This window comes from Rutidosis leptorrhynchoides, chromosome 6 (assembly GCF_046630445.1).
Source record: "Rutidosis leptorrhynchoides isolate AG116_Rl617_1_P2 chromosome 6, CSIRO_AGI_Rlap_v1, whole genome shotgun sequence".
NCBI classification, from domain to species: Eukaryota; Viridiplantae; Streptophyta; class Magnoliopsida; order Asterales; family Asteraceae; genus Rutidosis; species Rutidosis leptorrhynchoides.
In genome coordinates, this window is record NC_092338.1 from 441760112 (window position 1) to 441785514 (window position 25403).

The 25403-nt window shown below is 33.7% G+C and overlaps 2 protein-coding genes across 4 annotated transcripts; both read right to left on the reverse strand.

Annotated features, from left to right (window-relative positions):
• Positions 1-2103: 2103 nt before the first annotated feature.
• LOC139855330 (protein ACCELERATED CELL DEATH 6-like) lies at positions 2104-9141 on the reverse strand. The gene is made up of 4 exons (XM_071844556.1): positions 8622-9141; positions 6157-6753; positions 3374-3906; positions 2104-3075 (listed from the first exon to the last, which is right to left on the reverse strand). Exons 1-4 carry the CDS (start codon positions 9139-9141, stop codon positions 2392-2394), a joined length of 2334 nt encoding a protein of 777 aa, XP_071700657.1. The 3' UTR covers positions 2104-2391.
• A 10243-nt stretch (positions 9142-19384) lies between these two features.
• Positions 19385-25219, reverse strand: LOC139853091 (F-box/FBD/LRR-repeat protein At1g13570-like). Of its 3 annotated transcripts, none has more exons than XM_071842457.1 (5): positions 25045-25219; positions 21728-21799; positions 20332-21167; positions 20028-20201; positions 19385-19915 (listed from the first exon to the last, which is right to left on the reverse strand). In XM_071842457.1, the coding sequence occupies exons 2-5, from the start codon at positions 21762-21764 to the stop codon at positions 19622-19624; spliced, it is 1341 nt and encodes a 446-aa protein (XP_071698558.1). In that variant the 5' UTR covers positions 21765-21799; positions 25045-25219; the 3' UTR covers positions 19385-19621. The 3 variants fall into 3 exon arrangements, with proteins under 3 accessions (XP_071698558.1, XP_071698559.1, XP_071698560.1); XM_071842458.1 differs by having other exon boundaries at positions 21728-21803; XM_071842459.1 differs by lacking the exon at positions 25045-25219 and having other exon boundaries at positions 21728-22354.
• Positions 25220-25403: the final 184 nt, after the last annotated feature.

Below are 25403 nucleotides of genomic sequence, written 5' to 3' on the forward strand. Positions count from 1 at the left end.
CTAGGAAGAAGTCGGAGGGGGGAACCCTAAAGTTGCCGTGCTTGAACGCATGTTCGTAGATGGCCACCTTCTTCTCCGGTGGCTCGTGCGCACGCTGATTAGACAAGGGTGGCACCGGATTGTACTTCGCTAACGGTGGGTATTGTTTGACTAAGTAATCAATGTGTTTCTGCTCTATAATCGATCTAACACTATCTACATAGGTCTCGTTAGCCTTAGTCATTTTCTATAGAGTGGTTGGAGAATTACTAACCTTTCGACGGTGGCCGGAGTATTTAGGATTTGATCGGAATTGAATATCGCAGCGTATTGGGGAAGCTTGGAGCTGAAAAATGGAAATGTGTGTGAATTGGGGCTATTTTTAGTGACGATTTGGAGTCATGGGTTGATCGTGGCTGTACACGTGTTACGTGATCAACGGGTGGCATTTTAAGTGCGCGCGTGGATGTCAGTTGGGTATGGTTACCTATGAGCGCGTGGCTGTCACGCGCCTGCCAACTGCCACTTTACGTCTTGTCAGCCGAATGGTTTTATGCGACAGTGACAGGCATTAAATGACCTCGAAACGCACGCGGAACATTGAATGCTAGCCGTTTTCTTGTTTTTTCCGCTTAATAGTTTAATGTCATATGTCTTGCGCCATATAACATCAAACTGGGGGGACATAATGATACCGCAATCTGCATGCGCACCCCATATCTATGCGGGCACCCTCTAGGGTGCGTATGCGTGTGCTCATGTGCGTTATGCGGTATGCGGATTCGTATCTAATGCCTTTGTTCCCGGAACAACGATTACTTGGCTATCAAGTGAATATCTTTTCCATAATTACATCCGTGATTCGGGGGAGTTTGTTATGGAAAGGATTGCCATTATCTCGGATGGTTCTAGAATTAAGGTTTGCCTATATATACAAACCCTAACTGTCATTCTAAACATCATCACATTACGTAACTACCATCTGCTACACGCCTTAAGTAATTAAGCATCATTCTTCGTCTCTTCAAGGTTAACATGTTAGTTCTTCATTAAACTAGCACCTACAACCTTATTTGGGGCCTTCTGATCAGCGATCGCTATCGAAGGTGGACTTAATCACTTGGCCACCCCGCCGACATCGTCATGTCGGCCAGGGTTATTCACGGTAGCCGGACCGGAGAGCCTCGTTCTAAGATCCTTAAACCCCACCCTTCTAACGTGTTGAGCAGGCATATTAAACCCCGTGGTAAAATATGCATGAATCAGGTGGAAACACAGCGGGGACTGGCGGAGATTGTACAACCATCAACAACAGGACCAATAGAGGTACAATTTTGTGGTCAATCAAATCACAACAAACGACTAAAGGAAAAACCCTAACTTTTCAGATTCATCTGATAAAAATTAAAAGAGGTGAAATCAAATCATTGTAACCCTATACTTTGAAGAGATGCACTGTCATTTAGTCACCAGCAAATCGATTCAATGCCAACATGATTTGAAAGAGTGGGGCAAGGATGATAAAACTGGGTTAAAGAAAAAGAATTTAGGTTAAAGAAAAGAATGAGGTGAAGGTGATAAATCTGTGTTGGGGTAATGATTGTAACGTCGGGATTAATTATGCGGAGTAATTACTATGAGGGTAATTTGGGAAGTTAATGACAAATAATTGATTTATTAGCTAATAATTTTGTGGAAGTAATTTTAGTCATTGGATCAAAGGGTATTAGGAGGTCTTTTTTTGATCTAATGGTTAGAAAATGGGTTTTAGATTTATTTATACCTAATAAAAACTCTCTTTTAAGGTATAGAATGATGGTTGGCGTAATGGTGGTGTTTATGCTTGCTGATGCAACGTACATGATTTTAACGGTTGTGATGTTTGTATTACTAACTGTTAAAATATTTATGTATATATGTAGAGAGAGAGAGAGAGAGAGAGAGAGAGAGAGAGAGAGAGAGAGAGAGAGAGAGAGAGAGAAACTAAAATTGAAGACATAAAATCTTATCTTTTGCATTACTAAAACAAATCACAAGGCACACATTTTTTTTTATTTTTATTCTAGTACATTGGAATGAGATGAGGCATTATCTTTTCCTTAAACAACATTATTTCAAGATAAAACTCTCTTATTACACCTGCAACTTTTCTGGGAAAGAAAGACATAAATACCATAATGATTAAACTCATCAAGCACAAGGAGATTACCAAACCTATAGATGATGGTGTTAGCACGGTTCAATCAAGGCATCCTTGTAAGAAAGTACATAACCACCGTTCTCTCTCTTATCTTAGTATAATGGGTACTCATCAATTTTATTTTTTATGCCTTCTAACAAACTAACACAGGGGGATAAAGAGCAAAAAAGAATTAGCACAGGGATGATTTAGGCAATTTTGTCTATTAAGAATTATTTCATCTTCTCGATAACAAAATAGATTAAGTCTTGTAACTCGTCCCCTACGTACTCAATTAACCTCGCAACAACTTTAGGAAACACCGACCCCATTACCAAAATACATGAGCTCATGAGGCATGAGGAGATTGCCAAACTTATGGATGGTGTTAGCACTACATATATGCCTGTCATAAATGCAATTGACATTGAAATCAAGGCAACCCCTGTAAGAGAGTACATAATCTCTAATCTCTCTATAATAGATGCACGGATTTTGTAATCACGGGTTTTGTTACTACCACAACGATAGAGTAGCATCCAGGTATATCCGATTAGAATGGAGCAAGAGCAAGAGAATGCGATAGTATTAGTGACGATAAATGCTTTGTATGCGGCTTTTCTAAGTAGAATAGGGTTTCCTTGATTCGAACCTTCATTGCTGTCAAAACCACCTGGCACTGAATAAATACCTGCAAAGGTTGCTGTTGCTATAAGAGTAGCCACCAAAACAAGATTATCCACAATCTTAAAATATGGTTCAAATCCTTTTTTCGGGGGTTCTCTCAGTTTCAGTTCTTCTTCTTTACGCTTCTTTTCTTCTGTTTGACGCAGATATTCATCAAATCTGGAACTCAAGCTTATTACAGGGAGCAAGACTCTTGTTTGATTACCTATGCCTCTAACATTTCCTATGCCCTGCATAATAATTTTGTTAAATCCTATCAAAGTATAAAAAAAAAAAAAAGAGAGAGAATTTTTTATCTCATTTCCAGGATGGAATGCTGTACATCAAACACTTCATATTTCAATATTTCATTAATATAAAGGTGTCTTTAAAAGTGAGTTTATATAAATAAATATATACTGTACAATAGTGGAGTAAAAATTAATTTTGGATTGTCAAAAACTATCTTATATTTCTAGTATAAGTTGGTTGCTCTTGAGTAGAAAAACGGATATGATTACCGAATATTGACTTAGAGAAAAGGAATACCTTCAACAATCTTTTTCTTTTTTCGTCTGAGGATGCTACATCTAAAGGAGTGCGATTTTCATTGTTTAGGGCATAAATGTTAACCCTAGAATCTATTATGGCTTCCATCATCTCAATGTCAGATTTCATGAAAGAATGAATAGGAGTATCCCCATCACCATCTCTTTTGTTGATAAGGCGTGTAAATAATTCACAGCTAAACATGAATTTGATAACTTCATATTTCTTGTTTTCGATAGCAAAGTGAAGAATGTTTTTTCCATTTCCACAAGTAATATCTAAGCATCCAGGACATCTAGATATGAGAACTTTCATTGTTTCACAATCACCTAGGCTAACTGCAAAGTGAATGGGAGAAGTAGATATGTCATCCTCGTTCAACATTTTGTACCCGATGGAGCAGTCTGCATCTAGTAGAGTGCCTGTTGCTGATGAATTATTGTGGTAAATAGCATAAAACAATGGCGTCCAACCACGTTCATCTTGCTTATAGAGTAGATCTTTTGAATAACGCATCACAATCGATATACAAGCTGAGATAAAATCCAAGATAGATCATTAATTATTACCTCGCATCGTTGGCCACTATGGCTGAGGATGATCCTCCTTGCCCCTGAGCTTGGTTGGTTTTCACTTAGTTGTGTGGTTTCGGGGATGTCTACCGTAAAGGTGCATGAGTGGTGTTTGGTTTGTCACGGGTGGTTGGCTCTTTGCTTGCGCAACAACTTCCACCTGGCATGCCTTTTGAGTTCTTTTTAAACGACTTCTGGCTCTATTTATCGAGGCAACAACAAGCGTCGACTTATTGGCGACTTGACTGCCGCGTGGAGCCTAAATTGAACCCCAGGCAGGTTTTTGAAACCCATGAAAATTGGATCCCACCGTTTCCATGGCGTTTTTTTTTTTTTTGGTCTGAGGTCCCCTCGGAAGCAATTTCTCTACCCTGGAGTAGAGAGGGGGATGACTTTCTCTTTCGGTGGGTGGGATTTTCTCCCAACCCGTGGGTAGAGAGACGACTCCTCTTTTATTCTAGGCTAGAGGAAGGATTGTCTACATCTCACCTCCCCCATACTCTGCTTGCGCGGGATTGGGTATTGTTGTTGTTGTTGTGTTGTTGTATCATTAATTATTAAAAATGAGGATTATTGGGTTTTGGGTTGCAAATCTAAATCGTGTGAATACTTTCTCAATAAAGTATTTCGACCCAATTGGACACGGGTTGCACGAAATCAATATTGGGATAAGACTAGTATGATCAACTTTCTTGTACAAAAGAGAATTGATCCTTGCAATTGTAGAAAATAAATCTGGAAGTTTTAGAGTGTTGTGTCAAAACGTGTATATATGGCAGGGACACGCTAATCCTGTGTGCCGTAGCACCCACCAATCCCACCCCGAAAGAGACCTGTGCCGGAAAAGTACCTCCTCCCAGTACCCACAGTGGCGGCAAGAGCAATTTTTACCCCAGCTAGCTAGACCCCCGAAAACACTTCACAAATTCCCCCGGAGGAGAAATAATTCCATGCGGAACGCCCAGACTGAGAATCGAACTTGCGCCTTCCTTGTGTCAAACCTTCCCCCACTGTGAGCCCAGGGATCAAAGGCATCGGGTACCACTGAGCTAGTGTTGAAAGTGATTAAGAAAGGAATTTTTTTTGGAACCTTTCACCAACACAAGATGTCTTGTATTTATAATGGGTCAATATGTGCAATTAAAAGTTGCAACCTTTCAAAGATCAATAGTCACAACTCTAGGCTATGCACTTGTTTAAAGGGGTGCATTAGGACCCTAATAAAGCCTTTAAACAAGTCCAAATACGTCCAAGAATAATAATCAACTCTTTGTGAAGCGTTGCAAAACGTTTGGGCAAGAGTTGCACCAATTTCTGCAGAACTGAACAAAATGCGCTCGTATGAACCTAAAATGCGGTGCATTTTCACTCCTTAAATGTTATGTTAATGAAAGGATCCCAACATGACTAGAAGTGCGGGTCATTGACCCATTTGGTGTGGCGCACCTTTCATAAATGCGGCGCATCTTAAACAGATGCGGCACATATTACCCTTGACATCCACCTTTTAATTTGCACTCTTACAAACTAATCCCAACTCAAGCTATATCTTTAACCCTTTGACGGATGTGTACCCCACACACTCCAAATCCGTTATAGAGTGTTAGAGATAGCTTCCACTCTCAACCTAGCAAATCCAATAGACCACCATATGATATGTTGGATCACACTAAAATCACCAAACATTAATTTGTTCAAGCCACATTTGAGCTGATAGAGTGATAGATGATGGATTAGATTTAGCTCAAGTACAATTTGTGGATTTACAACCCGTTAGAGTTTAGCTCTAAGGTTTAGTTAGGTTTTATTGTACTCTATTTAAAATATGTTGTCGACAAGCTTTTCATTATTAAAATGTGGTTGGCTCTAAGCGAAGGTGGAAGGAAGCTATTTTAGGTAAATTATTAAAGAACTGTACACATCAATGTCAGATTTCATATTGCTTCAGAAAGTTAAGTCTATAAAATTCGGACGGCAAGAGGTCTACTCATATTGCTAAGGTAGCCCAGTGGTTGGAACCCTGACATCCTTGCAAGAGGTCTCGTTCGAATCTTGGGGTGGTCAGGGAAGGGTTGGAAACAGTCATGATTATCTTGATGGGATATTAGGTTTTTTCTCTTGGTGATTTCATAACTAAGTTAGATATTCTGTTCCTAGATACTCATGCAAACATCATAATACGTGCAATGTAATTTCGTAAGTCAAAATTACCTTCTGATCCAAAAACGGCTGCTGCATGTAACGTTGTTTTGCCATTTCTTGTTGTAACATCTAGAAGGTTACACTTAGAAATGACGTTTTCTAAAATATGTTCAAATCCTCTTTCAGCAGCAAGAAAATGCGGGATCATACTATAATCATTCACACAATTTATTAGTTGGGGAATTTCAAACATTAACCAAAACACTACTCCCACGTGATGATTTCTTATCGCAATATGTAATGCTGTATCTTTATCCATGTCCCTTGTGACAAGTAGCTCAATATCGTCCTTTTTATTTTTGAAATAATTAATCATAATTGCAAGAATATCGACATGTCCCTCCCTTGCAGCAACATAAGCCGCTGTCTCCCCTTCAGAATTGCGACGATATAACAAAGAAGAGTGATTTTTTAGAATTTCCTTTACATAATTCACATTCCCCCACTCAGATACAAGGTGAAGAATTGTGTTCTTGTTAGGAGTCACCTCAATTAGGCCAGAATCAAGACTGCGCATACACAATTCAGTACTAATTCCATCACCATTTTTGTGTGACACGGGGTATGATAATGGAGACATTGTTGCCTCATTGTAAACCAATGATCCTGTAAACGTAAATGTAAGTACATGGATCAGTCTAATGCCGATAAAATAAATGACCATGTATAGATAAATGGAAACCATGAGTCACACACACGATACCGATAGACCAAAGGCCCTTTGATATATATATATATATATATATATATATATATATATATATATATATATATATATATATATATATATATATATATAGGGGCAGGATCAATGGGGAAGTAACCAACCGGGGGAAGCGGGGGGAAGCAATTTTTTTTGTTTTGTTTTTATTTGGAATATTTTTTCCGGCATCAAGATCACACGAGAATATGAACATTTAGAAAAGACACTTCGTGATGAATGTTATTATTTAGGCGGGAAAACGATCGACAAAAATAACATTCAAGATAATATTGTTCGTGAAGAATGTGAACGTTTTTTTTCTTCATGTTTTATGAAGTAAAATTTAGCCCGATTTAGAGTTTAGGGTTTAGGGTTTGGTGTTTTGGGTTTATTCCATAAACCCAAAACACCAAATCCTAAACCCTAAACGCTAAATCGTTCGTGTTAAAAACTCAATCTAAATCCTAAATCTAAACCCTAAATCTAAACCCTAAACCCTAAATTTCTAAACCCTAATATCTAAAACCTCAACATACGCTCGAAAAACACGATAATTGTTATATATTACTTCTTCGAGCGTTTTCCAGCCAAAATAAAAACATTTATCACAAAGTGTCTTTATTAAATGTTCATATTTTCATCTAATCTATAATGTTCGTGAACAAACTTTTTTAAAAAAACGAAAAAAAAAATTATTTACTTCCCTCCGCTTCCCCCCGATTGGTTACTTCCCCTTTGATCCTACCACTATATATATATATATATATATATATATATATATATATATATATATATATATATATATATATATATATATATATATATATATATATATATATATATATATATATATATATATATATAGGGGCAGGATCAATGGGGAAGTAACCAATCGGGGGAAGCGGGGGGAAGCAAATAATTTTTTTTTCGTTCTTTTTGGAATTCTTTTTTCCGGCATCAAGATCACACGAAAATATGAACATTTAGAAAAGACACGTTATTATTTAGGCGGAAAAACGATCGACAAAAATAACATTCAAGATAATATTGTTCGGGAAGAATATGAACGTTTTTTTTCTTATGTTTTGTGAAGTAAAATTTAGCCCGGTTTATGGAATAAACCCAAAACACCAAACCCTAAACCCTAAACTCTAAATCGGGCTAAATTTTACTTCACAAAACATGAAAAAAAATGTTCATATTCTTCACGAACAATATTATCTTGAATGTTATTTTTGTCGATCGTTTTCCCGCCTAAATAATAACATTCATCACGAAGTGTCTCTTCTAAATGTTCATATTTTCGTGTGATCTTGATGCCGGAAAAAAAAAAAATTCAAAAAAAGGAAAAAAAATAAAAAATTTTGCTTCCCCCCGATTGATTACTTCCTCATTGATCCTGCCCATATATATATATATATATATATATATATATATATATATATATATATATATATATATATATATATATATATATATATATATATATATATATATATTGATTGATGAATGATTAATTTATCATTCATCACTATTTAGATGAATGATAAATTAATCATTCACCACGATTATTATCATTCATCATCGATTTTTTAACGATTTCGAATGTTTTTGGCTTATAAAAACATAGATTAGGAAAACATTTTGATGCATATTTATGAATCTAAAAAAAATTAAATTTTTTTTTTTTTTTTTTTTTGATTTTGCTTATCCCCACGTAACCACTAAAGTTGCTTAGGCATGGATTAAACCACTACATACATATATATACCTTGTTGTCGATGGTCGTCAATGGGTATTACTATTGATGAGGTTGGTGGATACACCTCCCTTTCTATAGCCTTTTCTAAGATGTCAAAAATGAACCCATCATACTTAGAATCAGATAACAAGGAAATTGGAAGTTGTCCCAGATAATTCCTCTCTGATATTAAACACTCTAAAGAGGCATTCTTCAACAATAGCTTTGCTATCTCAACATTATTCTTTTCAATTGCCACGTCAAATGCTGTTTCACCGGTGTTATGGGTGAGCCACAAGAACTCCTGAACTTTTCCCATTTCACCAGTGTGAAGATTCATATTGGTTTGTTTTGCACATTCTATGAAGGCTTTGACTAAGGGTTCAAGTCCCAGATATGACGCATATATTAGTGGTGGTGCATAGGAGGCATTAAACTTAGCTTCATTATAACTTTCTCTGACCTTCTTAACACCTGCAGGTGTTAATGGGTAGCTAAGCGGTTCACATAACCGGCTTAAATCTCTTAAATAAAACTCGGCAATATCCATAAGAACACAGTGGACTATAATATGAGTTATAGATTATATATATATGGGAAGACTTCGTGGCAAACAATGGTATGTGTGGTGTGGGTAACAAACAACTTACTTTATGTAGACATGTAATAGGAATGCAGGTTAGTGTTTTGAAGAACAAAGAGATATATTGATTGAGAGACTATTTAAGAGATTGAGTTGATGTCAAAAAATATGCTACAACTCGTACACGAAAAGGATCGAGTGAAAACTGAATCACAGTTTTGGAATCAGTGGTCTTTCTTTATCTTTATTTACATTTTTGTATTAACTTAATTTCTTAAAATCGGTATAAACCATTTGTAATTAGTAACTCAATATTATATGGACTCTCTATTTGCTAAGCTTATATATATATATATATATATATATATATATATATATATATATATATATATATATATATATATATATATATATATATATATATATATATATATATATATATATATGGGCACGATCCATGGATAAGCTTAAAAGGAGTACAAACGGGATAAGCAAAATAAAAAAAAAATTTGAATTTTTTTTTATATTCATAAATCTGCATTAAAATGCACCTGTAATCAATTTTTTTCATAAAAAAAAAGTTCAAAATCTTTCAAAAATCGATGATGAATGGTAAAATTAACCATTCATCGGGTTAATTTATCATTCATCTTGTTTACGATGAATGATAAAATTAATCAATGCTAAAAAAAAACCAGATGAATGGTTAAATTAACTATTCATCTGTTTTTTTATCATTCATCATAAACAGATGAATGGTTAAATTAACCATTCATCTGCTTTTTTTTAGCATTGATTAATTTTATCATTCATCGCGAATAAAAATGAATGATAAATTAACCAGATGAATGGTTAATTTTACCATTCATCATCAATTTTTACCATTAATCATCGATGTTTACCATTCATCATCGATTTTCGAACGATTTTGTTAAAAAACTTTTTAAAATTTTTTCGTTTTCTTCTATTTGCATATTAAAGGATCGTTTTTTTTATAAAAAAAAAAAAATTTGAAATTTTACTTATCCCGTTTGTACCCCATTCAGTGTTTATCCCTCGATTGGTCCACTATATATATATATATATATATATATATATATATATATATATATATATATATATATATATATATATATATATATATATATATATATATATATATATATGGGCAAGATCAATGGGGAAGTAACCAATCGGGGGAAGCAAATTTTTTTTTTCGTTTTTTGTAAAAGCTTTGTTCACGAACATTATAGATTGGATGAAAATATGAACATTTAAAAAAGACACTTCGTGATGAATGTTATTATTTTGGCGAGAAAATGATCGACAAAAATAACATTAGAGATAATATTGTTCGTGAAGAATGTTAACGTTTTTTTTCCTTCATGTTTTGTGAAGTAAAATTTAGCCCGATTTAGAGTTTAGGGTTTAGGGTTTAGTGTTTTGGGTTTATTCCATAAACCCAAAACACCAAACCCTAAACCCTAAACTCTAAACTGTTCGTGTTAAAAACTCAATCTAAATCCTAAATCTAAACCCTAAATTTCTAAACCCTAATATCTAAACCCTATAAACCCTAATATCTAAACCCTAATATCTAAAACCTCAACATACGCTCGAAAAACACGATAATTGTTATATATTACTTCTTCGAGCGTTTTCCCGTCAAAATAAAAACATTTATCACAAAGTGTCTTTATTAAATGTTCATATTTTCATCCAATCTATAATGTTCGTGAACAAAGTTTTTTCAAAAAATGAAAAAAAAAAAAATTTTGCTTCCCCAAGCTTCCCCCCGATTGGTTACTTCCATCTTGATAAATATATATATATATATATATATATATATATATATATATATATATATATATATATATATATATATATATATATATATATATATATATATATATATATATATATATAGTTTCTATTATATTGCTAAGACGATGATGTCATTATTAGACTAATTCCTTTATTAAGAAAAAAAAAAAAATCTAAGCATGGTGGGTGATGTCATTAATCTAAATAATTTTGAATTAAAATTAAATCTTATTAATTAATTATTATTATTAAATCTTATTAATAATTATTTTAATTATTAAAATTAAATAATTTTAAATAATTTTAAATAATTATTTTGAATTTAGTACGAGAAGGTACAAAAGTTAGCAAAAGGAACAAATTCTACATTTATATTTTAATTTATAATTTTAAAATAAAATGACAACCAATATTATCTTTTATGATTGGATGTGAATTGTTAAATATCATTTTAGGTGTTTGATGAAATGTTCAGCTGACAAGTTTCTTAGTCGGACTATGTGGTTCCACGGTTCATTAAACTAAATAACGTTAGCATTTACGTTCACTTAATACCTATCATTAAACTATTTCGTTTAAACAAACCATTAGTTTCACGGGTCATTGGGTGATGTCATTAATCTAAATAATTTTGACTTAAAATTAAATCTTATTAATTAATTATTATTATTAAATCTTATTAATAATTATTTTAATTATTAAAATTAAATAATTTTAAATAATTTTAATTAATTATTTTGAATTGAGTACGAGAAGGTATAAAAGTTAGGTAGAAGGAAACCAATTGTACATTTATATTTTAATTTACACTTTTAAATTAAAATGGCAACCAATATTATCTCTTATGATTGAATTTGAATTGTTAAATATGCATTTTAGGTGTTTGATGAAATGTTCAGCTGACGAGTTTCTTAGTCGGACTATGTGGTTCCACGGGTTATAAAACTAAATAACTTTAGGATTTACATTCACTTAATACTTATCATTAAACTGTTTCGTTTAAACAAACTCGTGATTCCGCCACGGGTCATTTCATTAGTGTGTGTGTGTGTGTATATATATATATATATATATATATATATATATATATATATATATATATATATATATATATATAGGGGTAGGATCAAGAGGGAAGTAACCATTCGGGGGGAAGCGGGGGGAAGCAAAAACTTTTTCTTTTTTTTTGTTTTTTAAAAAAACTTTGTTCACGAACATTATAGATGAGATGAAAATATGAACATTTAGTAGAGATACTTTGTGATAAATATTTTTTTTTTGGCGGGAAAACGCTCGAAGAAGTAATATATAACAATTATCGTGTTTTTCGAGCATATGTTGAGGTTTTAACTATTGGGGTTTAGATATTAGGGTTTAGATATTAGGGTTTATAGGGTTTAGATATTAGGGTTTAGAAATTTAGGGTTTAGGGTTTAGATTTAGGATTTAGATTGAGTTTTTAACACGAACGGTTTAGAGTTTAGGGTTTGGTGTTTTGGGTTTATGGAATAAACCCAAAACACCAAACCCTAAACCCTAAACCCTAAACTCTAAATCGGGCTAAATTTTACTTCACAAAACATGAAAAAAAGACGTTCATATTCTTCACGAACAATATTATCTTGAATGTTATTTTTGTCGATCGTTTTCCCGCCTAAATAATGACATTCATCACGAAGTGTCTCTTCTAAATGTTCATATTTTTGTGTGATCTTGATGCCGGAAAAAAATTCCAAAAAAAACGAAAAAAAAAAAAATTTTTTGCTTCCCCCCGCTTCTCCCCGATTGGTTACTTCCTCATTGATCCTGCCCATATATATATATATATATATATATATATATATATATATATATATATATATATATATATATATATATATTCAAAAGTTTATGAATATCAATATATTCACGTCTTATTAATAAAAGCAACAATCATATATCCATATAGATACTTTGCTTGATCCTATAAATAAATGTGTTCAGCATGTGAGGTACAGTCATGCAGAAACTACTCAAGTTGAAGAATTTAGAGATTCTTACTCAGATATATTACTATTACTATATCAGTAATCAGTAATCAGTAAATCAAATTACAAACAAACCCATACTAAGACTTCAACAATCAAAATCCAAGCGGTTATTAATTATAAATCTGATAATCAAAAAAACACATTTACTTTAACTTAGGCAAATCTCTATCACATACAACCAAACTTTAAGCAACATAACCCTTAAGTCCTTAACTGATATCAGTAAGCAATTATTGAAGTGGAATTCATGGGATTACCGTAAATGAGACCTAAAAGATCAGTTAATATTGTATTATATACATTAAAACTTAACTTAAAACTGGATGATCCGACTTTCGTTTTCTTTATAAATGTATTTGTATATAATGGAATCAACAGATATTCATTTGGGTCATACCAAAAATGTTCCATTTGGTTTGCTGGTTCATTTTATGTAATATAATTATAATTATAATTATTATTATTATTATTATGAATTATTAAAGTCCCCCACCCTATTCCATGCTTGTTTTTCAACAATGTACAAACATGATCTTGTCTCTCTCCGTATTTGAAATATAGAAACGATGAACAAACAATAAGCATAGTGACATTTAGCATCCACTATTTTAACTCTAGAAACTCTATTTACCACTAGGTACAAAGTACACTTGCACCATACATACAAATTGCATACACATTTTCAGGGTATCAATGTAGCAACCTATTGTTTAAAAAAAAAAAAAAAATAAAAAAAAAAAAAAAAATGTAGCAACCTAAACTTCTGTGGGCCATATTTTACTTTCTTGAAAGCTTCTCTCTCTTTTTTTTTTTTTTTTTTTGGCTAAAATAATGATAACATCATAGCGAAGACTTGTCATTAGAAGATAAAAAGACGAACAGAGGTACAATCGAAACCAAAAAACACTGCAAGGTTTGAAAGTAGTAAACGAACTCTAACCACAAAACAATGTGCAAATGCTAACCAAACCCGAGCCTTGGGCATCCTAAACAATACAACGATTCTGAAACATAAATAACTATAAGAGCTAATACAAAAGACCAATTCGAAACCAACTCTAAATAAAAGTCTAAAAATCAAATTGGAAACGCCCGAACCAACTACCCAACAACTGATTTACCTTTCCGAGTCTTAATGATCAGCTTGACAACCACCCCGTCAAGCACATAACAAAATCCCTAAAACTTAAGTCTTAACCTCTAGGAAATGCTTTTCTAAATTCAAAGCAACACGTAACAAAAACCAATCATTGAAAAGAATGACTAACTAATGTCAGACTTAATTTGTAAGCAAGACACCATATTATCCTAACAGTCAAAATAATTGTGTTACAATATTCTTAACATACTCTAAGGAACAAACATCTAGAAGCTGCTAACTATACACAAATCCACATATCCATCCATTCATGTATTGAATATCACTAGTAATCTATATCAAGTCAAAATCAGACAAGTAGAAAACTAAAACAGGTTACTAAGGTTGGAGCTAATCGGTTTGTGTGTCCCACATCGGAAGTAGAAAGAAATAAATGCTTGTATATAAGCTTAGGGGAACCTCCCTCTATCACCAATTGGTTTTAGAGAAATGTGGAACTCATGAGCTTATATGTTGTACATGGTGGTGGACCTTAAACGATCCTACAGATGGTATCAGACCGGGTGGCACGGGTGTGATCATTGTGGCAGTGGCGGTTCATATCGGGGTGACTTTGGACGTGACCAGGGGAAGAGGTCAGATGTCCGGGAAAATTCGAGATGTTAATGAACGGGTCCGAGTAAAAAAGCCACGTTATATGATACGAGTGCATGAACAATCCGATTAAGTAAAAAAGCCACGTTATATGATACGAGTGCATGAACAAACCGATTAAGTAAAAAAGCCACGTTATATGATACGGATTAAGGGGGTGATTGTTGGAGCTAATCGGTTAGTCAATTAACAATAACAAAATGGTATAATATGAATAATTTTCCATGTACTTCACATTGCAAAACGGGAGAAAGCAAAAAGGAGAACATTTATTCTCATATATATGCAGTAAATCACAAGCTTGTAAAAGAAACAGAAACAAAACACAGTCTCCTTTTCCAACTCGATTTATCATGTCTTCATATCTAATGAATCGAATTGTGTTCTTTGCTTTTACTTTATCCCAAATTCACTTTAAGCCATATTCATTAACACACAACAAAATGAATTCAATCAATCCTAACAAAATGAAGTTACAAAAAAAGAAGAACGAATTCGTACCATGTGATATCCGTTCCATTATCAATGTGCTGTAACTTTCAACCTTCTTTTGGCTTCAATGTAAATCACGACACCCATAATCGTAACAGTAAACCCCGAAATCCCGATTACAGTTATGGGAATCTTAAAATTTAGTACAAAAACCCAGTAATGCTGTTTAGTATGGTGAGTGATCTTAGTTACTGTTAATATTTGTGTTATACGATTTTATACTTGTGTTGATGAGTAATTGATAGTTCGGGACTAAAAAGGAACATATTGCAAATTGCGATTGCAATTGCAAAGCTTATAAAATTAAGAGCTCATATGCAAATAAGTGAGAGTTGGTCAATAATTAATTGACCTAACCAGGTTGGTCTAATCTGTTGGATTAGTCGGTTGTTTACGTATATGGATGCAATTGATAGTCATGTTTCGGTGATTATTATTTCACGTTACTATGGCTAAGTGTTTTAGATATGATAAGTATTTATTATTTATCATTTATGCTATGTTTATCTTTTGGTCTAAGTTTTAGGTAATTTGATTTGGTAGTCTAGTTTGACCACATATAAAGGAAATCAAGTTGGAGAGGTGTACGTGTGATGAATGTGAGTTAGTTGGCTGCTATTTTAATGCTCCACCTTTCTAGTACTTGGCTATATATAAAGCCGTTGTTTTGTGAATAAAATTTTAACCGAAGTAAAAGCAATGTAGTCTACTGTATTTTTTCTTTCACTTTTACGTCCAAATAATATTGGTTAACATCATATATATTTTTGTTTTGTAATTGTGAGTATTAAGGGACCTGTGTCCCAACAATTGGTATCAAGAGCTTAGGTTCGATTGAAGTGGGAGTGTAGGTTCATGTTCTAGGAGATCAAAAGGGTAGCAGAGAAACAAGTCATGATTAAGGCCTAAATCAGTGGGCTTGTTAACCCAGATTTTTGATCCAAGAACAGAGGAATGTAAGCAGCCAGTAAAGGTTTTGATCGAAGTCTATAAACCGAAGAAGAAAGGTATCAAAAGGTGGTTGCAGGTGATACTTTCAAAAGCGTTTTACTCGATTATCAAACCTTGGATGTGCAGAAAATTTGAAGGATGGTAAACACGAAGGATCAAGTTTTGGTCACCATCAAAAGATTGATTCAAAAGGAGAAGATACACCGTTGTAGACATAGTGGCTATAGAGATTCAAACCGAGATGGCTATGGACGTGACCGAGGATGAGGTCTGGTGTCCGGGAAGAGCCGAGATGGTGGTGAGTCTGGGGAGAGCCGCGGTGTATGTTACAAGTGTGGTGAACGATTGGTGCAGATAAACCGATTAAGGGGATGATTGTTGGATTAATCGGTTGTTTACGTATATGGATGCAATTGATAGTCATGTTTCGGTGATTATTATTTCACGTTACTATGGCTAAGTGTTTTAGATATGATAAGTGTTTATTATTTATCATTTATGCTATGTTTATCTTTTGGTCTAAGTTTTAGGTAATTTGATTTGGTAGTCTAGTTTGACCGCATATAAAGGAAATCAAGTTGGAGAGGTGTACGTGTGATGAATGTGAGTTAGTTGGCTGCTATTTCAATGCCCCACCTTTCTAGTACTTGGCTATATATAAAGCCGTTGTTTTGTGAATAAAATTTTAACCGAAGTAAAAGCAATGTAGTCTACTGTATTTTTTGCTTTCACTTTTACGTCCAAATAATATTGGTTAACATCATATATATTTTTGTTTTGTAATTGTGAGTATTAAGGGACCTGTGTCCCAACAATTGGTATCAAGAGCTTAGGTTCGATTGAAGTGGGAGTGTAGGTTCATGTTCTAGGAGATCAAAAGGGTAGCAGAGAAACAAGTCATGATTAAGGCCTAAATCAGTGGGCTTGTTAACCCAGATTTTTGATCCAAGAACAGAGGAATGTAAGCAGCCAGTAAAGGTTTTGATCGAAGTCTATAAACCGAAGAAGAAAGGTATCAAAAGGTGGTTGCAGGTGATACTTTCAAAAGCGTTTTACTCGATTATCAAACCTTGGATGTGCAGAAAATTTGAAGGATGGTAAACACGAAGGATCAAGTTTTGGTCACCATCAAAAGATTGATTCAAAAGGAGAAGATACACCGTTGTAGACATAGTGGCTATAGAGATTCAAACCGAGATGGCTATGGGCGTGACCGAGGATGAGGTCTGGTGTCCGGGAAGAGCCGAGATGGTGGTGAGTCCGGGGAGAGCCGCGGTGTATGTTACAAGTGTGGTGAACGATTGGTGCAGATAAACCGATTAAGGGGATGATTGTTGGATTAATCGGTTGTTTACGTATATGGATGCAATTGATAGTCATGTTTCGGTGATTATTATTTCACGTTACTATGGCTAAGTGTTTTAGATATGATAAGTGTTTATTATTTATCATTTATGCTATGTTTATCTTTTGGTCTAAGTTTTAGGTAATTTGATTTGGTAGTCTAGTTTGACCGCATATAAAGGAAATCAAGTTGGAGAGGTGTACGTGTGATCAGAGATGGGCAAAAAAACCGGATCTAGATCCGATCCGAAGACCCGATCCGGAACCGGACACGCCAAGAACCGGACACAACCAAATCCGGATCCGGATCCGAGATCCGATCCGGTTCCAACCGGATCCAGATTCTCAGGAAAACCGGATTTTTTCCGGATAAATACCGGATCCAATCCGATCCGATTTGGAATCCGATCCGGATCCGATCCAGTTTGGAATTATATTTAAGAAATCAAGGAGTAAAGTCAGATCTTGTTAATTCGCTTGAATCATTGAACATTTGAAAATCGTAAGTTACTAATGGATATTAAGTTCTGAATTAATGGAGTTTTCATATTTCATATGAGTATCTTGAGGAGTGTGAAATAGATGACAAAATGGGAAGGTGATCATTAAAAAGGAAAGGCTGAGAATATGCCACACGAACATGTTTTTATATTCTAATCTTTTACTTAAAGTTAATTATTGTTTCATACGGAGTATTAGCCTTGAAGTACTACGGAGTATTTGTCATTTAACTCCAAATTTACAAAGATAAAAGTCCATCTAGTTGAGAAATACTCTACTAAAATGAAACCAATAGATAACGTGTGTGTATATATATATATATAACTCGAAATGTATTAACTTTTGTATAAATTATAATTGTATCGGTCAAATTAAAATGTTGGTATTTATATTATTTATTGTATTAAGCATTATAACTTTTGTTTATATTGATTATATTATTGTTGTTCAAACTTCTTAAAAAAAATCGAATCATTGAAATTTAAAAATATAACAGGCAAAATCGAATCTGGAAAAAAAATCCGGTTGAGAACCGAAAAAAATCCGATTCCAGAAAAAAATCCGAAAAAAATCTGATTCTGAGAACCGGAACCGATCCGGAACCGGATCTTGAAGATCTGGACAAAAAAAATCCGATTTTCTTTTTGTCCGAATCCGGTTTTTTATCTGGTTTGTGCACCTATACGTGTGATGAATGTGAGTTAGTTGGCTGCTATTTTAATGCTCCACCTTTCTAGTACTTGGCTATATATAAAGCCGTTGTTTTGTGAATAAAATTTTAACCGAAGTAAAAGCAATGTAGTCTACTGTATTTTTTGCTTTCACTTTTACGTCCAAATAATATTGGTTAACATCATATATATTTTTGTTTTGTAATTGTGAGTATTAAGGGACCTGTGTCCCAACATAATCGGGGTTGGATCCACTTTTAAGCGGTAACTCATAAATTTTGCAGTTGTCATTGATTTCTAAATGATATAGGCAACTTAATTTGTCTTTTAAGACACCATCACCTAACCAATTGTCATTCCAAAATCGAACATTAGAACCATCACAAAGTAATTATTAGAATGTCTATAAACCGGTCCTTTCTATGACAAGTTTTAAACGTCAGATGTAATCGAAACATTTATGAAGCGTTCCTAGGGTGGATATCCATCAAGTAATGATGAATGAAGCGATCATTTTCTTCTGAAGGTTTCATCCTCCTCAATCTAAATATAGGAACATTTTTTTTGCAATATCGATAAACCCTAACAAAACAATTCTGAATATCCATAATTATAAGTTTTTTGCAATATCAATAAACCTCTGAATTGCTCGTCTACGTGTTTCGTTTTCATTATTAAAACCAGACAGTGATGGGTAAAAGTGGTAATGTCCAAAGCATGCATATACATATACGTATACCTATACCTATACCTATACATATACATAATACATAATACATAATACATTAAATGGAAAAAGAAAAAAGAAAAGGACAAAGAACGTGCATATACAATCAGATCACAACTAAATTTCAATGTCATAAGTTATTAATAGTTTGTGGCTACGGATCCAAGAAAATAAGCTCTGCTTTCGAAGAAGCTCGTGGGAAGCTCGTAACATCCTTAGCAAAGTTGTACCTTTCATGGACGCCAACAGTTGCACAGTATTTGATTGATATCTTTTCAAGAGCGGGACAATGATCAAGTAAAAGCTTTATAAATAGCAAAATCGGTCTTGATCCAGTTACACATTTGATAATTATAGTTTTTAATAGTGTCAATGTCTGATCAAAAGGGTCTGATGCTTCCAAATAAGTTAGTGCTGGTCTCACATCCAAATGCATGTTCTCAGGAGCCTAAAAAATACATTCCGTGCATTATTAGAAGTACATAGCTTAAATTACTATACAAACGCGCCCACACACACACACACAAAAATATATAATAATAAAGTTTAGCACACTTTACCATGGCCAAATTCGTCATATCGAGTCGTACTAAGTTAGTTGAATTACGAAGCATATATAAAGCACCTTCAAGTTGATCCAAGTCACCAAAATTCCATTCAATTAAAGTGAGTCTCTTTAGTCTATTAGCTGCGTGTGGAAACCACTTTTTGGAATTCTCCTCTGGCATAGAAAACTGTATGGATGAAAGTGAGACTTCAACTTACAAAAGAACATGAAAACGAGAATACATTGAACTAGAGAGGTAAATTTTTTTTTTTTTTTTTTTGCAAACTTGAAATTTAAAGTTGAAATTATTGTTATACCTTAAGAAAATACCCATCCATAGATAAAGACGCAAGATGATAAGGCAAGTTACAAAAAATTGTGGCCAGATTGAGTCCTCTTTCAAATAGCATGGGCATGAGCATAGCAAAATGAACTGTAGTAAGCGACTGAGTGTGCAATAATCGAAGCAACATGTCGGTTTCACAACCTATGACCCTTAGACTTTTCAGCTTTGTAGCCGAGATGTTAAAATTGTTAACATGTTGGCATATAATTAGCTTCAAGCTCTTAAGCTGTGGTAAGTTGATGACAGTTTCACATAAGTTAGCCCCAAAATTAATTCTCTCAAGGGACAGATGTTCGAGATAGAGAAATCCTTGAAACTCGAGTGGAGAGTTAAATTTAAATCTTGTAAGTTGTAGCTTTCTTAATTGTGAACAATGAAACAAAGACGATGAGAGTTGATAACTTGAATTTAAATTAGTAAGGACAAGTTCCCTCACACTTGACAAAGATAAAATCCATTGATGGAGTTCCTGGGCAGTATTATCAAGAGTCATCTTTGGTATGTGGAGATGCAATTTCAAGATAGGGCCCTTGAGGAAGTTAAAGAGTTGGTTCGTAATCTTATTAAAACCATCACGATAAAAACGGCATGTATAGGGCAACTTTTCAGAGAAATGCTTATCAAGTACCAGTGACCTCATTGTGGTCCACTTGTACCTCCAGTCTCTAGATAGAATGCTGGTCCGAACAGCATCGTGAACAGGGAGCCTCTCTAATATAGACTCCACCAGGTAGTCTGGCAATTTACTGAGACGACTATTCTCTTCATTAGGTGGTGTTACACAACACATCCTCTTATTATGGTTACCTATCATCATTAGATTCAAGAAAACCCAATTATCTGAGTTAATTTTGTAGCTTATGTCATACACATTTATTTATTTAACATAATACACAACATTAATCAATTTAATACCCATAACCGTGTTCTCAAACTCTCAAAACAAATACCATCAAGTTATCAAAAAATGGTTTCGTATTTGGTAAAAGGTTTTCCCTATTCGGGCAACCCTGGAGGGCGAGTAATCCGACCCTCTGATGTACGCAGCCCAGCAGGATTACTCCGCGGCTGTTTCCTACCCTTCCCTAGCCACCACTAAATATTCATCCTAGACGGGATTCGGACCTGAGACCTCTTGCAGGGAACTCAGGGTCGAGCTCTCTGGGCTACAAAAAAAATGGTTTGGTATGATTTAGAAAATTAACCCTTTACCTATCATTCCACTTCTTTAGAAATGAATGATGGTAGATTTATTTTCCTGATTCACCAAAAGACACATGCACTTACTAAATAATACGCATATGCTATTTAAACATTAAAGATGAGGGTATATAATGAATAATGCAAATTAAAAGATCGTTTTTTACATGGAAAAGGAGTCCGGAGGAGAGTTGGAGTAGCCATGAACCCAATTGTGGTGTAGAACTTCCTCCCAAAAGCTAGCTTGAAACTACAAATTAAAAGATTAACTCGCTATGCAAGCAATTCAAATCTTTATTAAAAAATGCAGAATCAAAAATCCCATTCCCATTCTTCAAACCTAAATTAAGAAACCCTTTCCTTTCTCTCTCAATAAAAGTTTAATCTCATACGATCGAAATCATGTGTAGGTTAATACTTCTCAAAATATTGAATTATCGTCATTTTGAGTAATCGGATTAGTCGGATTCAATTGAATCAATCATTGTACGTGTTTGAGATATCCTTCGTTCTATTTACAATTTTTTTTTATTGGTTAAATCAGGTTAAAAGTATTCCAAGAATATCAATGATGCGGAGATTAATTGAAGACAATTTGGAAGTTACGATTATCGTAGCAGATCTGATTCCACACCATCGAAATAGTGCAAACAGTGATTACCAACATTCATCACATATAATTTTTTCTTATTTTGAAACATTTCTTTATTTTGTGCAGATATTATTTCTATTAGAATGTAACGACAAATCACATATAGATAATAACCGAACAATGTTTACTTATAGATACACATAGAAACTGAATGATATTGCCACATAGCCGTTTTACAACAATAAGCGAACAATCGGTGTTAGGTATTAGATTCAGTCTATCATCATATTATCCTTTTTCCTTTATGTTTTTTATTTATTCAAATTAGATTGATCAAACTTACATATTGTATGTGTACCATTTTTTATCTTCCTGTAAAACTGTCGAGTCATCGAGCTAGTATTTGTTTAATATTAGCGATTTACTTTGTTAGGTATTATTTAACTGTCGAGCCACTCAATATTGTTCATTTTCTATCTTTGTGGTGCCTCATATATGACGAAGCTTTAAGTATTTATGTTATTACATGTTATATTGATTATTTATTTTTTATATGAATTACTACAGTTTATGATGTTACCCAGAGATACATTTTATCTGATATATGCTCGAAGGAAATTGAGCACCCCTCGGGTATATACTTAAAGGCCTACAGTTGAAATAACCGGTTCAATGTACTCTACTTGACCTTGTTACCTAATAGGTCGACATTGAGTTGTAACTCAGCTGGTAGTGGCCTGCCTCTCTTAGCGAGAGGTCAGGAGTTCGACTCTGGGCGGAAACATTGCACTCAATGTTATCCCTGACCTGAAGTATCCACCCAGGTCGCCTTTCGCTTAGTGTGGGGGTTAGCAGGGAGGGGGATTTTACCGGCCATGCCCTCGGATTGGTCCGGGTTTCCTTCAGGGCAGTAGTTGGGGGCGGGTTATGCAACTACGGGAGATGAATGCGTGCGTGGTTAAGTCCCCCTGGGTGATCCCAAACTCATGTCCAAAAAAAAAGTTACCTAATAGGTCCATATAGATGATCCATTTATATCTAACATGTATAATGTGAAAAATATGAGATTGTGCTAAAAAGTACACATGTAGTATGGGTTACACGGGTAAATAAAGCCCAAGTGTATTTAAATGATTACATCGAACTAATTTGTTGCAAAAAGAAGCTATGTGATCATATATAATTGAGTTCCAGTTTACATACATTTGTCGAAACTGCCCAAAAGGGTAGGTCAACCTTACTTGACTGGTTCTTTACCCTGAAAGTCTGCCCTGCCGCCCCGTTTGCTATATTTTTGGATCCGTTGAAGTTCTAACCTTCCGCAAACTATTTTATGACTTGTATGCAATTTACTACTCGTACTATATAAAGAATAAAGATGATTACATATATTCTTTTTGCAGGAAAGTGAGATGGATTTTAGTAAAAAGGAAAGGAATTGACTTCGGAAGAGAGTATGGAGTGGTACTATAATGTAGTGCAAAAACACGGGTCCATGTGGACCGGTGCAATGATGAACTTGTTCTGTAAGTATTTCTATTATGACCTTAATTATCTTATACTACATGTTAGCAAGTTAGTATTAAACTGTTGACATGTTAAACATAAAATGAGATTTATTTTCAGTTTTGGCCACTAAATTATAATGGGTATGAACAATCTTTAGTCCTCTTTTTGATATTATTTCGCTATTTTTTTTTTTTTTTGAAGATGTGTTGGTTTCTAGCCTTTTATTGTTACTGTATGATGACACCATCGGGGACTACATTGTTTAATTAGGATTTCAGGCGTATTGCTTTCTATTTATATATTTGATCTGATATTAGACGTTAATGGTGGTGATTCTTTATTCAAATGTTCATACGCATACTTCTATGACAAAATAGACACAGTATGTATTTTGCATATTAGCTGATTGTAAGTTGTAATCTGTGTTAGACATGTTATCGGTATTATTCATTTTCTTTCTTTGTGGTAGCTCATACATGAGGAAGCTTTGAGATGTAGTTGATTTGCAAGACTGCACCCCCTTTGTGTTCTTGCTATTTTTATCGTTTTTAATGGTTATGTAGCCAACCATGAATGTATATTTGGTCTTGTTGGATGTTACATGTATTGTTCTTTCACATCTTAAGACAATCACAAGTGTTTTATATCTTTGGATTGAACTATCATGATATTGTTGGTTTGATTAAGTCTATTGAAAAGATTAGCCTGTTGATTGCTGCACTCTTGGCAAAACAAGGATTATATTATTTATTATACTCCTGATTAGTGACATTAATACGTTGCTTTTATATTTTCTATACTCTCTTTAAGATTGCTTAATCTAGATCGTTGTAAAGATATTTTATTATTGTCATTCTTCTTAATAGCATTTTATTTTTTCAACCTCACGGGTATTAAACTAGTTATATTATATTGTAATTTTAAAGGTTATAATCTGACATCAAAATCAATCAAAAATACAAATTAAAATATTGTTTTTTACATTGAAATAATTCAAATTTGTTTTGAAATAAAATAACATAAAAATAAAAATAATAGTAATAATAAAATTTTAGGGCATAATTAAGCTTATAAATTATATTGATTTAATGGTTACCTAATATGTGTAAATTAGAATATAAATACCAGAAACGATTTATTTAGATAGAATAAAATTTTGAATATATTTATAATTATTGAATTTATAATCTAAGTTATATTCTCTTTAAAAATCTTTAAATAAAGTTTTATGATTACAGATGTACAACATATTACATAGGCCGAGATGTGCAGGTTTAAATATGTAAATAATTAAACCTGCACCTGTTGAAGTTAAGTAAAAAAGTTATTATCAAACAACCGCTAATCATTATATCTAAATAAGATGAATGCTGATAGACAAACCTTAGCAATCGAGATGCTTGATCTTGATAATAATGATTCAAGATATGAGTATGCGCGATTAAAAGAGAATGCGACGATCAACAGATTTATGTTAAAGTCGATAAGAAAGGCATAGAATTAGGGTTTTGATTTGGGTGGAACAAATACGTCGTATAGTTCAGATATACTCCGCATAACAATAGGATTTCAATAGGGTTTGAAGTTTGGCTGCGTGAATTTGGGAGTTAAAAGTAACGGATTGACTAGCGTTTAAGCTCTGCCCAACTTAATAATCTAGATACTTTGATAAGCCCGATTATTAATTACACTAGCTTATAACCCGCGGTTTCGAGGGTTTTTTAAATTAGATATTATGAAAG